Source organism: Manacus candei, unplaced genomic scaffold, assembly GCF_025592945.1.
Source record: "Manacus candei isolate 608988 ecotype Guabito, Panama unplaced genomic scaffold, ASM2559294v1 h1tg000014l, whole genome shotgun sequence".
Taxonomy (NCBI): Eukaryota; Metazoa; Chordata; class Aves; order Passeriformes; family Pipridae; genus Manacus; species Manacus candei.
Window position 1 is genome coordinate 52358025 of NW_026138062.1, and position 17951 is coordinate 52375975.

Here is a 17951-nt window from a genome sequence, read left to right on the forward strand (position 1 = left end):
AAGCCTCTAGATTGAAAGTCTTCATGTCTCCAGCAAGATCCTTGTAGCCTACTTACTGTTCTGAATATGTGTTATGACCTGCAGACTGGACAAGAGCAACCTCAGGAATGAATGGGTTCAGGACATTCTGTCTGGACAAAGAGGGAGGGGTGTGGAAGAAGGACACAGAAATGACATGGCTGTTCCAAATGGGGTAAAACACCACACAACACCAAACACAAATCAACAACATAGAAACAGGCCTGACTGTAGGTGCATATGATGCTTGATAAGAGCGTGGATAAAACTACAAGTGAGAAAACTTAGTTGCCCTGACATTTAGCATTTCAGACATTAGAGGCTTTTACAGCCTGCAGATACTTTCAGAAATTATTCTTGCCATGCTGGTAGATGGGAAGCAGTCTCTGCTGACTGCAGAGGTGAGCAAGGTGAGCTTTGTCAGGAGCAGCAAGGGCAGGCTGCTTGGAAAGAGAGCAAACTGGAAGCTGAGTCACAGCAGGGCAGGCAGGGGCAGTGGGCTCACCAACAAAGGAGCAGTCCTGCAGTACTTGAGCACAAAGATCAGAGCCTGTCAGGGTGAGGGTTTAGATCAGCAGGGTATGTGGCCAGATGTGGGCATGGCTGCTCTAGCTCAGGCAGGGATCAAGCGTGAGACCCTTAGCTGTGATAAGCCTGCAGGCCAACTTTGCTAAGGTTTCTCAAAGGCAGACACCTCTATTACTTAAGCTGGACCTGAGTCCAGGCAGCCAATCTGCCAGAAGGTGGGGAATATCAAGCCTGCTTACAGCTGTTATCTTGTGCAGCCATGCTTTCTCAGTGTTCCTCTGCCAGCCAGCAAAACTGTGCATATGGCTGTGTTGAAAGTACAACAGAAGTCTTATGGCCTGGGTAAAGATGAGAAGTCTTAACCTTTGAAGTTGGTTGTTTGAATTGTCAAATATTCTAGCATCTGTGGTGGCTGAAAAAAAAAAAATCTACATTTTTTTCAGATCTAGGAGCAGAGCTGTGACCCTGTTTTGGTGCAATGTTGTATGCATCCTGGCAGGTGGAAGGTGAAACATCATGCCCACAAGCTATGGTGAAGTTTCTCTGACTTTTCAGTAGGTACTTGCAGCAAAAAGGATTAGAAAGCTTAAAAGGGTATTTCTCCAGAGCAGGAGGATTTTCAGGTGAGGTGCACCTAAGGGAAGTGCAGGGATATACTCCTGTTTATGCATAAAGCAGCATAGAGGATTGGGAAACAGTTCATTGAGGAGAGTTTAGTCTCCTCTAGAAATCTTCCCAGTCCCCATATCTTTCCTCCCTGGTAGGTTACTGGTGAAATTACTTGGCCTGGCCTGTGGCTGGACCAGCTGAATTCTTCCATCTTTCTGTACTTCCCATTACCAGTGGTTTCTTCTAATGTAGCAGAAGCCAATAAGCAGGCTGCTTGAGAACTACAGTTTCTGATACTGCAGACAATAGTCTTCTCCAGGTAAAGGATCAAGGTCAGGCCCTTAATATGTATCAGCAGATCAAACTGAGCAATATCCCCTGAACATTTATGTTTTACATAGTAGATTGGCTGATTTCCTTAGGCTTTTGGGAAGACCTGCCATCAGTCTGAGAGGGACTAGTCAAAGGGGCAAAAAAGTTTGTGCCAGTTGAGAGGCAGACTGTAGCAAATAGAGTCAGGGAAGAAATGTCGAAGGGAAGATCCCAGTTTCATCTGGTTTTTGGTTGTTTCTTTTGTGAAAGTTGTAGTTGAGGTGGGATGTGAGTGTTTCCCACCCCTTTCTCCCATTAATTATGTTCTACATTCTATGACTTATGTCTCACAGTCATGCAGCAACTGTTCCTACCACAGCCATGTGAATTTCAGGCTCTAGACTTCACAAAGCCTTGATGCTGTGTGTGGACTCCTGAAGAAATGGAGAGGAAGACTTGTTCTTCCAAATAAAAACCAAACAGAAAACCAAAAACCCCAAAGTCTTTCTGAGCATTGGTAATGAGGAAACAGGATCTGAATCTGAACTCAAGCTGTTAAATCAGCATAAATCTACAGAGTTCTAGGAGGGAGAACAGCTGGGCTGGTAAGCATAGAAGCGGAGCCCTGGGGCCTAAGTAGTTAACACACATAATGCCTCAAGGTCTAGGCAATCTGTTGAGTGCTCATTGCATTACATGAACAATAGACTCTCACTCTAGAGGTGGTTATTGGTTGGTCTCTTTCTTCCAAGTTAATATCTCTGTTCATGCTCACAGGAAAAGGAAAAGCACATTGCAGGATGCCCTTCTAGTTTGGTAGCTTAATTTTGCCCCATCCAGAGTTCGGACTCTGACAGACATTCCTTGAAGCTGAGCTTGGGAAAAATCCATCAGTCAGCAATAGCTGGTCGTTAGAGTGGCTCCTGAGCAGAGCCACGTTTTCCAGCTGTCACTTTTGGGATCTTATTCCATCACTTGTGTTTGGGGCAGGCCAGCCAGGTAACTTGCAATAGCCTGCTTTCCCTTTTCTTTCCTAGGCATTGTAGAACAGCGACTCCCGAGCCCTGGGACAGAAGCATCTGGCTTGCTTAGTAGACTGGCTTTTTAGTCCTTGAAGCAGTCTGAAGAGACATTCCGTAAAGGAGGAAGCCGCCTGTAACTTGCCGCCTTTGTGCTGAGCCTTGTGTTTTAGGGATGTGTGGTGCTCCCCTGCCCTCCTAGCCTGGTCTGCAAGCCTCATCCGCGATCGGGCATTGGAAGTTCAGTCTCACCTATGACAGTGTGCTGCCATCTGCTGCCGAAACCCTTTGTTGCGGGCTTTCCTGCAATTCCTGGGCTCAGCCACCATCTTCAGGGGCTGGCTGGGCCTCCAGGAATCGGGGGAGTGGCAGGTGGGATGTAGGCAGACATCACCTGAGACCTGGCTAGCACTGGTGAGGTGCTCCCTGAAAAGAAACTGCAGCTGGCGATTTGTACTTTGATAATTTGGCAGTAATGGAACTGGTGCTTTCAAATGTACCCATGTTCTGCAATCCTAATGCCCTCTGTGTTTCCCTGCTGCACAGAGAGCCTTGTGTGGGACTTGGAATCAAGCTGTGCCAGGGCAGGCACATATCTCCTTTTGTGGTCCAATGTATTTACAGCTATGTATTTCTGTTGTCTTTGAAGCTTGGCCCAAAGGAGCAGCACCCCTCCTAGTCTTTTTTAAAGTGATGTCTAAACATTTGTCTGTAAGTGCATGTTTACGGTGTTAAGCAAACTGTTCAAAGGTGTGTGGAGATGCTGTGTCTAATGCTATGCAAACCAGCACTTTGGTTAGCTAGCAGGGACAAGGAACTGTAGTCCAGTGAGCAGCAGTGCCAAGTGGTAAGGAGTAGGAGAGCATTTTTTTGGGTAATATGTGCTGAGGGGCTGTAGATATGGCAGCATAGGCTGTATGTCTGGCCCAGAGTTAGGGGCTGCTGCCACCAATACCTAAAGCTGAAGTCAATACCATGGGTATGTGCTGTGCTTGGAAATGACCACTTCATATTTTTTGGTAACAAAAAAGCCCTTAAACAATACATTCCATACAGGGGCAGGCTGGGGTGGGGCCCATGGTGGGCCAGCAGTGTGGTGAGACATCTGACATGGGAGGGTGGTCAGTGGTGGGGAATGCTGAGGTCTGACAGCTATCCTTCACCTCAGGAAGGGCAGAGGCTGGGTGAGGACCAGGATGGTGTGCTGAGCCTGTCTGGTCCAGTCTTAAAATGCTAAATACATGAATAACTGTGAACTGGAAGCAGGGTCTAAGAGACTCGGGCCATGGTGCTGCAGGCCAGTGTGAGTCATCAAGGAGCACTTTGCTCTCTGTGTCATCCCAACTGGCAGCTCCGGGACCTGCAGGGAGTCAGCAGCAGGGGCCCTTCGCCCTTTGAGTCAATGCTGGCTCCATGCTGGAGCATGGTACCCTGAAGTGCCATTTGCCTGCCCTTCACTTTACTGTGCCGACTTCAGTGTCCTGCCGTGGTAAAAGTCAGTGACACAGGCACCTGGAGAGTGTGCTCTTCAAAAAAAATTGCCCTTCCCCATCCAACTGTGTTGGCATCTGTGTCATGAGGAGGCTCTTGCATACAGTTGAACCCCAAAGCTTAAGCACTCCCTGCCTGGCATTAAAACTTTCCTAGCGTGTTTCGGTGACGAGGTGCCAAGGAGTGTCTGACTGAGTTGACTCTTCTCCCTGGGTTTCATTCAGCTTTCTGTCGCTGTTTCCAAATGGCCTTTGCCTTGTCATGTCCTGACTGGACAGGACAGTGCAGACATGGGAGGTCTGCACTCCTCTAGGGGCAGATGGTGTCCCCCTGCCCTGCTGCTGGCCAGCACAGGGTGGGCTCGGAGGCTGCAAACGGCATGCAGAGCTGCCTTGGCTACAGAGTGCAGGGTAAGGGTCAGCACAGGCCATTTACAATCTCACTTATACATCTGCCCTTGAGGATATGAGTGGGGTGAGGGAGCACTGCAGGACCAGGGAAGTTTGTGCTGCTATTCCAGACCCACCTGCTGGGACAGCCTAACCAGTAGAGCTGTCCCCAAAACCTCCCTATGAGAAGATTTTACTATGTGGAGAGGATGTGGAGAGAAACAGCTTGAGATCAAATAAGAGTGGCCCTAAGATTACGTCATGGATCTGTGTGACCTTACCTGATAACCCTCATAGTTACTTAGTGACTGTGGTTGTTTTCCATTTTTATGCTTTTCTTTCCACTCCCCCCATTCCCCCTTCAAAAGAAGATCAGGTGCATTCACCTCACTGGGCAGAGAGTAGCCAAACTGAACTCAAGGCTGTTGATGATCTGTGTGATCCTTCGACAGAACTGAAAATAAAACATGAAGAATTGGAGGTATTATGTGGCCACAACTTTTTCATGCAAATCCCATATGCAGTTTGTCTAAGATGATAAACTTCACAGCCCTGCCTCTGAAACAGGCCACTGGGGGCTGATCAGGACTTGGATCTGGCCCAGGTTTGAAGTCAGATATACCACTGTGGCAAGCAACTGCAGTATCTGGACCTGATTTCCAACAATTTCTGGCCTTGAGACTTGTGACTCCGGTCCAAAAGAGGAAGGGGACAAAGGTGTGGTGTTCGCAGTAATGGCATAAACCAAAGCTGTGAGGTAAATGCATCTGAATGTGTCCTCGGTCAGCTTTGACTGGATAATTTGTTAATTAGGGGAAATAAATGAAACATCTCTTCTGAAGAAACAATCCTATGTTAATGCTTTATGTAAAGAGGCAGGTTGGGGCTTCTTGTCTCCTTGAAGATTCCCTGGATAGTGTTCTTACTTCTCTTATTCTTTCCTTTGTGCCTGGGGGGATTTTGATAGTCTGTCATTACAGCTGGGCACTCGACTTTCCCTTCTGGAGTCTGACTGAGTTTGAGCTCTCTCAGCTCACATAACTTTGGGACATGGCTTCTTCTGCTTGAAAACCTCAAGTCTCACTAAAACTTGGTAGAAATGTGTGCAGGGGAAAAGTGCACAAACCCTTTCTGGGAGGAAACATTTCTTTCTCATCTCTTTCACCGTGTTCTGCATGGTACTGTAACCATATATTCTGGTGAGGTGCTGATCTCTGTCTATGTACTAGTGTTACTCTAGGTGGTTTTGCTCAGGACACCGTGTGTTGCTGCTGACTCAGGCCTGCCTGTGGTGAAGTGCTGCCACCTGCCAGAAACTAGTGTGGCTTCGCAGTGCTGCCTTCTGTTTAACCCATCCCACTCATTGCTCTCACCTCCCTTTCTCACTGTCCGTTCAGTACTTCCCTGTTTTCTCTTCTCCCCTGGATGCTGGCTCAAATGTCCTTTTCTCTGAGCTTTTATAGCTCCATATAGCCCATTTCTTCCTAGGTCTCCTGGCAATTTGTATGGAACCCTGGTTCACCTTCTGTGACTGCCTTCCACAAGAGTTCTCTTATCCTTGCAGCTCTGGCCAGTGTTATCAGCCATGGAATGCCTTTCTCCCAGTTCCCAGGGGGCTGCAGTGCTCCCACACTGTCCCCTGGAGCTGGGGGAACTCAGCTCCTGCAGTAAGAACTGCAGCATACTGCCCCTCCCTGCCTTAACCAGTTCCTTGCAGCAGGGTACACAATGCTGGTAGATCCTCTCTGACGAGCCAAATCCCTCAGGAGCTTTCAAGGAGCTTTCACTGCCTGAATCCCTTTGATTAGGTATCTCACCTCCCTTATTAATTTCTCCCCATTTTCCATGCTCCACTGTCTTTTTTTGCTCTTCCCTTGGCTGCTCTGCTCTCTGGTTCAGATGGATTTTCAAAAGAAGTAAGGCCTGTGCAATGGCGCTGTCTCCTCTGTTGTGACATGGACCTGCTTGCTCGATTGGGTGACACTGTCTGTGAGGTGAAGGGCTTGCTGATACTACATTATTCAAACCTTATTGACAGGTAGGGGAGAAAGAGCTTTCCTCTGGTGCTTTCTGTTTGGGTCAGGCAGCCAAATGGTGCCCATGGAGTTTTGCAGAGCAACCAGCAACGGGAGCACAAGTAAGAAGGAAGTACAGGGCTGTTGAGGTGAGCAAGCACATGAGTCCTAGAAAGGAGCTGGGTCGTGAGGCAAGTGGGAATTGGGAGTGTGGGAGGTATGTGGCACTGCAGAGTAGGGTTCAGCTGAAAGATGTCTGTGGGGAAACACAGGTATTGTTGGAGGACAAGGGGATGAGCAGAACACAGAAGTGGAGAAAGAGAGGAACTGAGGAGCAGCAGTGGGAATGCAAGGAATCAAAGTGTGAGTTCGGGTTTTTTTATAAGGCAAGATGTTATTTTTTTTTGGTTTTTTTTTAGCACCACAACTAACTGCAGGGCCCAATTGTTCCTGTCTTCCACCCAGTTATATGCCATCAGTGCGTATGAAATGCAAAGGACAAATTTTACCCTCAGGAATATCGCCTCACTGTTGTTGCGCAGCTCAGCATTCCATCCTATGGAAGTGTGATTCAAGGTTGAATTTCGATAGCAAGCAACAACAACTCTGATGGCTGAGAAAGAAGAATTGAGCTGTCTACTGATGTTTGAGTGCAGTCTAGTGTAATCTAATAAAAAGAGCAGCTACAGCCTGAATTCGCATTTGAAATGCCTCAGCTCTGTTTGGAGATGTGATTCAATGGAAAAACCTTTGTGACTTCCTTCTTTGTCTGCTGATTGTATTTCCTGTTTCTCCACAGTGGAAATCTTGAAACCCTGACAGGAAGCCTTTTCCTCACGAGACTGGGTCTGTTGAGCTTGGTTGGGTGGTGACAGGGGGAAGCATGCAGAGGATTGCTCTGAAATCTCAACATGAAATTTGAGGGCTTACTAGATTTCAGCAGACACTCAGGGGAGACTTAATTCCAGTGAGAGGGCCAAGCCTGAAGACAAAGCATAGTGCTGGAAGGATGTTGGAAAGAAAAGCAGGCAGCATGCATATTCTCAAGGGGCCAGGCTTCTGTTCTGCAAATGTTCTGATTCTTGTATAAAAGTCACGCTCTTTGCAAACAATACAAAATGGAGAAATAAAGCCAGTTTAGAGCACACAAGACATGAGGAGGCTCCTTGGTAAAGAAATCCAGCTACATATGCCCTACTCTGTTTAGGGGTAGTTCTCTGTAATCTGTGTTCACGTGCCCTTTACCTTCTACCACATTATGGTCCTCTGGTGTCTGATGCATGTTCTTCCTGGTACTGCCCTATCTCACCTCCAGCTCTGCCCTGTGTGCCCTCTGTGCTAGCTCCCTGGATGTCCTGTGAGCATCTCAGTCTGCTCTGCTTTAAGGAAATTCCAGCTAGCTAAACTAACCAAGCAAAGCTTTCTCCTTGTCCCTTCTGGTTGTTTTGGAGACCTTGTTGTGGCTTTTCGATACTTAGATGGGGCTTAAAAGAAGGATGGAGAGAGACTTTCTACCAGCACCTGTAGTGATAGGACAAGGGGTAATGGTTTTAAAGTGGAAGAAGCCAGATCTGGATTAGATATAAGGAACAAAATCTTTACAATGAGGATGTTGAAACACTGGCACAGTTTGCCCAGAGAAGCTGCTGATTCCCCTTAATTGAAAATGTTTCAGACCAGATTGGAAGGGGTTTTGAGCAGCCTGATGTTGTGAAAGATGTCCTCGCCCATGGCAGTGGGCTGGACAAGACAGTCTGCGAAGGTCCGTTCTGACCCAAACCATTCTGTGATTCCTGAGTCCTATCTGCTGACTGAACCCTTCTCACCCTGCCTGACTTACTGGCATTTCTTCTCAGAGTCTGTCTGATCTAGCATGTATCTCAGCAGCCATTTCCCTTAATTGTCTTCTTTCAAGATCTGCTCCAGCTTGAAATCGGGCTAAAGATCAGACTGACATTTTGTCCAAGGTAATATCAGAGGCCTTTACCAGAAAGCAGATAAGGGAGATAAATTACAGTGTTGGAGCAAAAAAATATAAACCATCCCTTTTCAAAAGCCTCTGAAATGGAGCCTGAAGCAAGCACTGCTCTGAACTTCCACAAGCTGTGAATCAGGTTGTGACAGAGAGGTCACTGTGTGTGGTCTTCCCAATAACCTCTCAAACCATCAGCAATTTTTTTTTTTAAATCCACTTTGCTTGCTCTCCTCCTTGACCTTGGCCTCATCCTTTTGTTTCTCCTTGGATATATCATAGTTCTGATTATTTTTATTCCTTTGCCTAAGGCTGCAGATCCCTAGCCTCACTTCTACAGGAACATTTCCTTATTTGAGATTTGTTATAAGTGCTAGCTCCCAAGTGGGACTGACTTCCGAGAATGACACATAATTACAACATATGATGTAGAAAATGCAGCTTAATCACAAGGGACTAGTGAGGGCAGGATGCATTTTATATTGGACTGCGGGTTAAACTTGGCTAGGAGCTGTGATAGCTGCAAACCTAGGGGCAATAGTAGAATGCAAACAGACAAAGGAAGGCATGAAAATATGAGAATAGGAGAAAGTTAAATAAGAAAGGTAAAAAGACAAAAAGAAAACCCTAAAAATATCTTTAAAAGCAAGGCTATCAGCTGGGAATTGGTTAAGGGGAAGGAAGGATGCAACTTCCTTTTCAGTTGTTAGGTTCTCTTTTTTTTTATGTCTCAGAAGCTTTCATAGTGCCAGGGCTGATTTTCTGGGCTAAGAAACTGAAGACCCATATGGAGCACTTCTGAGCTCCCAGGAATTCTGAGGTTATTGCCAGTGTTTCTGGTGTTTAACACAGCCTTCTTTTATGGGCAGAGGGTGAATGAGCTGATGGGAAAGCCTCAGTAACCTATTGGTGTCACCCCCTGGAAACAAGGACCTAAAAGGACCACATTTTATGTGGGAAAACTAAGGACAGGGTCAGTGGTCACACTGATTAAATGGCATCAGAAGTCACCTATGCTGAGGTGAAGTTCAAGAATGCATCACTGGCTGCAGTGGTTGAAGGTAAGGAATGGATGGGTTATTCAGGGGAAATGGAGCTGGCATGAAGGGGGGCTGAAGAACAGGGAACAGAGTCTTTTCCTGCCTGGTCTTGATGGATTGGTGAGAAAAAGGAGCTGTCTACCACTAAATAAGCAGGAGACTGGAGGAGTTTTGAAGTAAGAGTCTCGAGGAATGTCTGCAAGAGTAAAGGTGAGTTGGAGTTGCAACATGATCAAGAATGACTACTGGGAGCACAGACAGTAGGTTTAAAGTGAACATTCATTAAGGAATGTATTTGGGCTCCCTCAGTCCCCTGGTTGCAACACCAACAGTGGCAATAGGTATAAGGTGCAGCATAGGCACTGTACAGGAGTAGTGCTTAGCCCTGCTTCTGTGCTGGCTGCATCCTTACATGGTATGTAGTCTTGAATGAGTCGTTTTTGGACAGTATTGAGTACCAACAATTTATTACAAACAATCTAATCTGTTACAAAGGTGAAGGGGCTCCCAAAGCAGAAAATAAGCCCAAGCCCTTGCTGCTACTGCTCCTGCTTCTAAGAGAGTGAGACCACAGATTCCTGCTTATGGAAAGGACAGGAGTCTCCCTGTAGTAGAGCAGTCAGTTGTACTCTGCAGCTTCATGAGAAGTGGTACTGGCTGCAGGAACTTATAACCCCATTTTCCATGGTTGATTGAGATATGGTCATTGAAGAAAAGAGACCCAAAACTTGAACAAAACACCCTAAAATACACAGAAGGAGAATTATTTAAGATCTGGAGGAAGATCCAACTCTATTATTGATGTCTGCCGCTCCTGAAAAATAATTAACACACCAAACAAATTTTTATTGCTATTAAAAATTACAATGGTAATTTTTTTTTTACCAGACTTTATGCAAATGTAAGGCATGTTCTGATCAGTTTGTAGTCATTATGCCACAAGTAGGAACCAACAGAGAGGCTTTATGTATGGCTCATTGCTTCTGCCCTGACATAGAGAACCCTATACAACAGGTTTCAGGGGAGTGAAAGTATGTGTGCATAAATTAATTACTGCTGCTAAGGATATTAACTTGACTATTAACAGCTTTAATTCAGTTTTACAATCCCAAACAGAGCAGACATCAGCTCCAGGTTATTCCTTGCCTGCTCTGAGGCATGAGTCATGGAAATAAATGACTGTCTTGAAAGCTCACTGTTTTCAATGCACCAAGATTAGCTGGTTCTGGATACAGCTAGCATTTCCATTGTGGTGAGGTGGGGGTGGTGGAAGTTCCCCACCGTGTTCCAAATGATATTCCAAAGACATCTGATCCAGCCATGTCTGCTTGAGCTGTGGATGCCAAGCTTATGCTATAGGTTTGGGTGTGTGCTTAGGGTCTGATTTTGGGTGTGCCTGTTGAAGTGATCTCACACTGCCTGTTGTTTATACTTGGAATGCAGAGGAGTGTCTGGTAGTACCATTGCAGACAGTTCTGTGTCTCTCACAGCCTCACACTATGCACATAGGATGAGCGTTATGATTGTTAGTGAAAGGTTGAGACAGTCTTGCTGCTCTGTTGTTCTTCTGAATGGTTACTCTGGCCATGCAGACCCCGTGTTGGTAATGGCCAAGCACACCTGGGTTTTCCCATTCTGTAGCCTCTTCAGCTGGGTTCTAGGGATACCAAAACTGGCAGTCAAGAAGTTAGAGAGGAGAAGGCTAATCAAACAATACATGAACTCTAGCAGGAAATTCCTCATTTCCAACCAGGATTTCCCAGATAAAAACACAGGCATCTGTGCTGCCCCACACTTGCTACCTGTGCCTAGGAGATGTTGGTTTACATGCTGAATAACCAGCATATGCTCATCAAGTCTGTTGTGTTGGGATCATGCTGGAAATTTTACAAGCAAGCAGACCAACTGTGGAAAGCATTTTGCAGGGAGCTCAACCCACTGAGTGTGCACAAGGTTACTGCACTCAGCACTACTGCTGCTGAGGGGGATGGCATACAGTGCTCCCTGTGCTGCTTGGGTGAGAGTGTGGGATGCTCAGGTCTGACTGGGCACAGGTTGAACAGTCATACTCTGGATGTGCTGCACATCAAAAAAGTTATTTGGACTGGTTGGGTCTGAAGTAGGTGGCTGGACTCCAGATCATGAGCTGGTTCCTTGTTTTCACTACAGACAAAAGCTTTGGCTAGAAAAAACATTATTTCACCAATCTGGATCTTGTCTGTCTATGAATTTTTTCTCTACAAATAATGCAACATTATGCCTTTTGCCCTTCTGTAACCTTTGGGAAGTAGTCAGAAGGCTTTCACAAAGAGCAGGTTTCTGGAAGTCTTGCTTACTAGACATGACTGGCAGGCACACATGGCTGCTGATAGACTTGGGAGTTTCATGCTGAACAACAAATGAGGTCTCTCTAAATCTTATCATTAATATCAGTCTCTCCAAAAACTTATTTACTCCTGTCCTGCAGTGAGTGCTACAGTCTCTTTACCTTTCTATTTGCTCTGGCTTGTGTACCTGCCACAAACTAGAACAATCTCCTAACAAGTGATGGCTTCTCCTTCCCTGTGACCTGCTCCTCTGTCTACTTCCAAACCTCCTCAGTACTGGCAAAATCCCCCTAGACAAAAGTCAAGTCCTGTCAAGTCTTAATCTGAGTGTGATACTTTACTTAGGCTGCTGGACACAGCCCTTTGTTCTCCCGAGGTATCCATCCTAGTGGAACCTATTAGAGCAAATCTCTGAACCCTGGCTCGGAAAGCAGAGATAGAAGGGAAGAATATAGCTTTTAATCTCCCAATGATTATGAGCCATCATAGCGTTGTACATTTTTTGTCTCCTGTACTCATTCATCTTATATCAACCTTCTGCACAGGAAGTCCAAAATGCTAAGAAGGAACTGAATCAGGCATAAAAGGTTTTCTGGGAAGAAGTAAACATGAAATCTTCATATGAATGTCTCAAGTATTACGGATAGAGCAATGTTACATTTGGCAGCTTTGGGCTCATTCTAGAAAGACACTGTTTCTCTTTAGATTTTGAGGCCACATGAAGGCTTCACCTCCTAATAACAGCAGTTAGCATTGTTAGCTCACCAGTTGGGCTGGGACTGGGAATACTGTCACTGAACTTGACTTCTCTAGAAACCACAGAGATCCCCTGCTTTGTCCCAGTCTGCTCTTCTCCCCAGCCATGTAACTTCCACATCAGAAATTAAATTGCTTTTTATTTTTGAGGAGCTCTTTCTGGAGTAGTACATCCTTGATATGTGGTCTGGGGACTGACCAAAGCATAGTTGACTGTGGTGTTTTGTTTGGTTTGTTCCTTCACTTTTAGCACCTCCTGAGACGAAGAAGTGTGAGCACCACCCCCAGAAATACCCACCATGGCTCCCATGGCTGATCTCACTGTTGCTCCTCTTGACATGCATTGCCCTTGTTGTTGTTCTCCTTGGTGAGTATGTGCAGGCTGGTTGCAGAAGAGAGGTCTGGGGGAAGTGCTGGGAGAAAGGAAGAGAAATCAGTACCCAGAGGGGAATACCTTCCAACCAGAGGGGGCTTTTACTCAAGAACAATTTTGTCATGAGAAAAGGATGCAAGCACCAGCATTTGGGTTCAGAACATCCAAACGTTGAACATTTGAATGGTATGTTTAGGAGCAAAATCTTCCCTGATTAATTAAGCATTGGGGATTTAAGGGCACAGTTGCAACATGACACAAACTTCTCTCTTGTAGGCCAGCCAAACCAGAGGTTCTGGCCAACTGGCATGTGGGAGGCAGGACTACCCCACCATTATGCCAGATGGTTCTGTTATACCCACCCTCTTCCTGAGAATTATGAAAAGAGTTAGGCAGGAAAGGGCTTCTGGAGGTCTCTAGTCTATTGCCCTGCTTGAAGCATGGCCATTTTCAAAACTGCATGGTTGTTTGGGCATTGTATAAAGGTCTCAGGTTTTCCTGACCTGACTTTGTATGTCTGCATACATCCCCCAAATCTTCCACTGTTTACCCGGGTTTTTTCAGTGTGCCCAGATTGCACATTCCCATCTTGAATGACCTCTTTGGAACTTAGGAACAATTCTCTACCTTCATACTACACAAAAAGGAGCTAAATTACATTTAGCAGAGGGGAAAAAGTGGAGATGGAAGCACAAGGGCCTACACAGGCAGCTGAATCTGCACTTAGGCTCTCTAAGGTGCTTGGACACACTTTGTGTCCTAACAGAAAACATGACTTCTCATAGTCCTGGCATCTCTAGGATGAGCTGCACAGTGCTAACTCTCACACCTTTTTAGGGTTAATTGCAGATTAAATAATTAAAAATTATTCTTGCACATGCAGTTTGTGGAGATTGTGATTACTGTTTCATTCTCATTTTCTGTTAAAGACAATTCATGGCATGTTTCCACAAATTGTCAATAACTGTGATGGATTCTGATAGAGGCATATATTATGATAAATCCCTGCCCTTCCTTTTGCTGTCATTAGTTCCTGAGTCCCAGGAGTTTGTACTGCTTTGTTCCCAAATGTATAACTTTTCACAGTACTAGGCTAAAAGGTTGGGGAGTTTTAGGGTGGGATGTTAGAGCCTGATAATTTCTCATACACATGGAAGGTTTAATTTTTAGTGGCAAATTTACTTATCCAAGTTAACTGATGCTACATAGGATTTTGGTTTAGCAGAGTGATACAGCAAATGTATTAAAATGAAAACACCAGTACAAATTTCACATAGCAGAGAGTGGCAATTGCAATGCACAGATGAATCACAATACAAACATGATTTTCGTTAGTGGTCATACAAACATAGAATAGTAAAATCATTAATGTTGGAAAAGACCACTAAGGTCATGCAGTCAAACCCTCTACCCTGATTTCAGCAGCTCCAGCTGTATGTGATTACCTTCACCTGCACTGTCTGTTGCTGAAGAAACAGACCCATCTGATGTGCTACTCCTCCAAATTACTGTTGATATCTAGTTTAGGGAGTGATAAACTGTGACACTGAAGAGCAGCTTTTTATTCACTGATTGTACAGAGGTTCAGACTGGCAGCTTGGCTGTATATGTTCATGGCAGAGTGGCTGTGGTTGGGTGCAATCAATGCTGCCCTGTCTGGCACATCCTCAGGGTGTGTCCTTCCAGTGTTCCTTCTGCTGTCTGAGATGCAAGATTGTCTCTTTGCGGGCTGGGAAGGCAGCCATGCCACTTGTTTGGGCCAGGAGAGGTGACGGCTGGGACAATGCTTGGTGGGGAAATGGTGGAACAGGAGTGAAGCCCAGAGATGCTGTGTGAGGAGCCAGGAGGAAGGAGTAATCCTGCCACCTTTCCTCTCCCTTTCCAGTGGCTCCCTTCTCCCACAGCAGTGACCGGCCCACAGCCCTGCAGGAGAAATTCACGGCGTGGGAGTGCAACTCAGCGGTGTCGGAAAACAAAGGTCAGTAGGGCTGGCAGGGGTACAGGAGGTCTTTGGGATGGGGACAATGAATGCTGAGGTCTGCTCTGACAGTAAGTGGCAGCAGGAGCAGACTCGGGAGAGGCAGACTGCAGAGGAGGGAAGCAGGCAGAAAAAGGGTTTCCTGCTAAGAGCTTAGGGGGAGGTGTAAGGGGGGGTACTTTTGAATTAGATGATCAATGGAGCATAGAGGCTCCATTACAGTGAGAAAGGAATCATATTAGGATGTGAAACCAGCTAGAGTATGGTACAATGTAACTTCATGGCACAAGCTAATTGTAAGGTCCACTGTGCTTTTTAGCAAGTCAGCCTGATATCCCCTATTATCAGAGCTGAGTTCTTCCTTGGTTTTGCTACATATTGCAAGATAGATACATCTACCCTTGAAACACAGTGGTAGAGGTCATACATGGGGTGAGAAAGATGATGATGGGAGGAAGATGATGTGGGCAGGGGTCGCTCGCCCCTTGCCCCACAAGTAGGGCACGTGCAGACTGTTGCCATCAGGTAATGATTAGGCAGTGTTTGGCTGCCATTCAGGCATCACCTTATACTGTGTACTGGTCCTAAGTAGCGTAATGTGGAACTGATAAAAATGGGGTGTCGGGACTGCTGAGCTGAGCGATGCTCATCCTGCCACCGAGACTGTGTTGCTCCGCGGGGACGCCCGCTAAGCACGAGTGCCAACCAGCTGCTGCAGATCCTGACAGCCCTGGCCTGTCTGTGTGGGTAAGCACAGTTTATTGACAGGAAGCAACTGAGAAAGCAAACTTTTTAATATCCTTTTAGTGTTCCTTTAATTCCCCTTTTATTATTGAATATTGTTACATAAATAAGTTGTTCATAGTATTTCCCTTTAATTTCCTTTTACTAACCAATATCATGTTAATAGCTATCCATAATATCATGTTAAGATCCTTTTTTGATATCCCTTTAAAATCCCTTTTTTACTAGTTAATATCATGTTATAAATGCTGTTCATATTTTTATTTTTTTTTTAAGGCCACGCAATAAGGTAGTTATTTTGTATCCTTTTTAGTTTTTAATTCTTTTTGCTAAGTTTATTATCATTATTATTCTCACTGTAATAAAAGATATTTTGTGTGTTTGAATGTTTCTGGCACTTGTTTTTATTCCGGACATGTATCCAAACAAACTGTTACAGGAGGAGAGGGCCATGTTAATGATGTCCTGGAGGGCATCGTGGATGTGAACTCTGACCAGACAAGGGGGACAGCACAGAGTGGCACAGGGGAGGTTAACAATGGAGCAATAATAAAAGGGCAGCTCCAGTCAAGGAAAGAAGCAATATCCCCTGTTTCCTGGGACTAAAGGCCTAAAGAAGACTGACTTGACAAGGAGAAGACAAACTAGACCACCAAAATAATCTTGTGAAGACCTGCAAGGAGATTACCAGGATTCTGTGTACACAAACCTCACTGGTCATCCTCAAAGCAGTGCGGGAAAAGTATCTGTATTCTGCTTGTTTTTCAAGCACTTTCTGTCAGGAGAAGTGACTAAGGAGAACATGAGCACTGGCCCTGGAGGACTTGGATCTTTGCAATCACCATCTCTCTTGTTGCTAGCATTTATTGCATTCATTCTGTGTTCTCTCCCCGCACAGGCCGAGGCTGGATGTGCTGCCCGAAAGGCTGGAGAAGGTTTCAAAACAGCTGCTATTTTCTGTCCCTTGATACGATGTCCTGGGCTGGGAGTGAGCAGAACTGCACTGGGATGGGCTCCCACCTGGTGGTGATCAACAGTGAGGAAGAGCAGGTACATGCACAGGGCTGAGGGAGGGGCAGAGCAGCCACAGACACAATGCTGGGCCTTGGAGGGGACTAAGAGCCCCTCCTTGTCCTGCACTGGGTTCTGTTTGCCACCATCCCTACTCCACATGGACTCCTGATGCCTCCCTCTGATCAATCCTGCATCTCACAGACATTGCACTCTCCCTCATTTCCAGGTTTTCCTCTCTAAACAGATAAAACCAGTTCTAAAAGCAGAGAATTTCTACATTGGTCTGAGAGCAGAGATTGTGGATCAGTGGCAGTGGGTGGACAAGACTCCCTATAATGTAACAGCAGCGTGAGTATCCCTGGATGGAGAGTGATTGGTGTGCCTCCTGGTAGTGCGTGAAAGTAGGGGAGATGTGAGGGTGTCTATTGGTGTGTGAGAGGGAGGTATCACAAACTTGCCCTGAAGGCAGACACGTGTCTCTGCTGGGTGTGAAGTTCATGGGGTGAGTGGTGGTGATCAGCTCCCCCCAGAAGGAAGGAGCAGGGCCCTTCTGTGTTGGAAGGCTGTAGAAAGAAGGCAGGTTTCCACATGACACTTGTGCCAGTGGGATATCAGAGAGGGTGGAAGGGTACTGCTTCTGTCCATGAATCAGCACTGGGAATTTTTCTCTCTCCCCTTCAAGTCTTGCATCCTTCTGTAGCATTTTCCAGCAGTTCTTTACAATGAAAGCTGGGGAGTAACATGCCTGTCTCTGTCTCAGGTTCTGGCGAAGAAATGAACCAAGTGAAAGTGATTATGAGAAGTGTGTTGTAATGCATAGGAATTCAGAAATACCCAACAACTGGAATAATGTCGAATGTCAGATGTTTTATCGGATTTGTGAAGCTGCTGCCATAACTCTATGATGGGAAAACCCCCATCCTTAGCAAAAATGGGAGATGATCAGTGAGCTGAGACCGGCAGAGGGCTGTGCTGGAGGGGTGAGGAGCCCTGAAGCCTGCATCTTCACTGTGCTGCGTGGGATAATGGAAGTGGAAGTAATACGACCCTTTGTCCAGCATCCCCAGTGCATCGAGGGGCTGAGGGAACACTTGAAGGCTGAGGGTCATCAAAGCAGGTCCCGTGTTCTTGTGTCCTCTTCTCTCTGAGTGGGTCCAGAGGCCACTGGCAGAAAAGACATGGAGTTCTCCAGGAAGAAGACACAGGAATGGAAGACAGATGTCCTGAGCTGCATTTTCTTTCTCTCCTTGAGCAGAAGTCTCTGCTTTCTGTTGAGTCACACGCAGAATGTCCTCCAGTTGCACTGGTTTTGTTGAACAAGTTCTGAAATTTATGCAAGAGAAAATACAGTATTAGACCAATAAAA

General features: G+C 45.9%; 1 protein-coding gene across 1 annotated transcript; it reads left to right on the forward strand.

The window, feature by feature from the left end:
* The first annotated feature begins 82 nt into the window (after positions 1 to 82).
* Positions 83 to 17951, forward strand: LOC127468168 (C-type lectin domain family 4 member E-like). Its single transcript, XM_051781116.1, has 6 exons — positions 83 to 9414; positions 12727 to 12843; positions 14735 to 14827; positions 16470 to 16621; positions 16812 to 16933; positions 17346 to 17951. The coding sequence occupies exons 1-6, from the start codon at positions 9348 to 9350 to the stop codon at positions 17488 to 17490; spliced, it is 696 nt and encodes a 231-aa protein (XP_051637076.1). The 5' UTR covers positions 83 to 9347; the 3' UTR covers positions 17491 to 17951.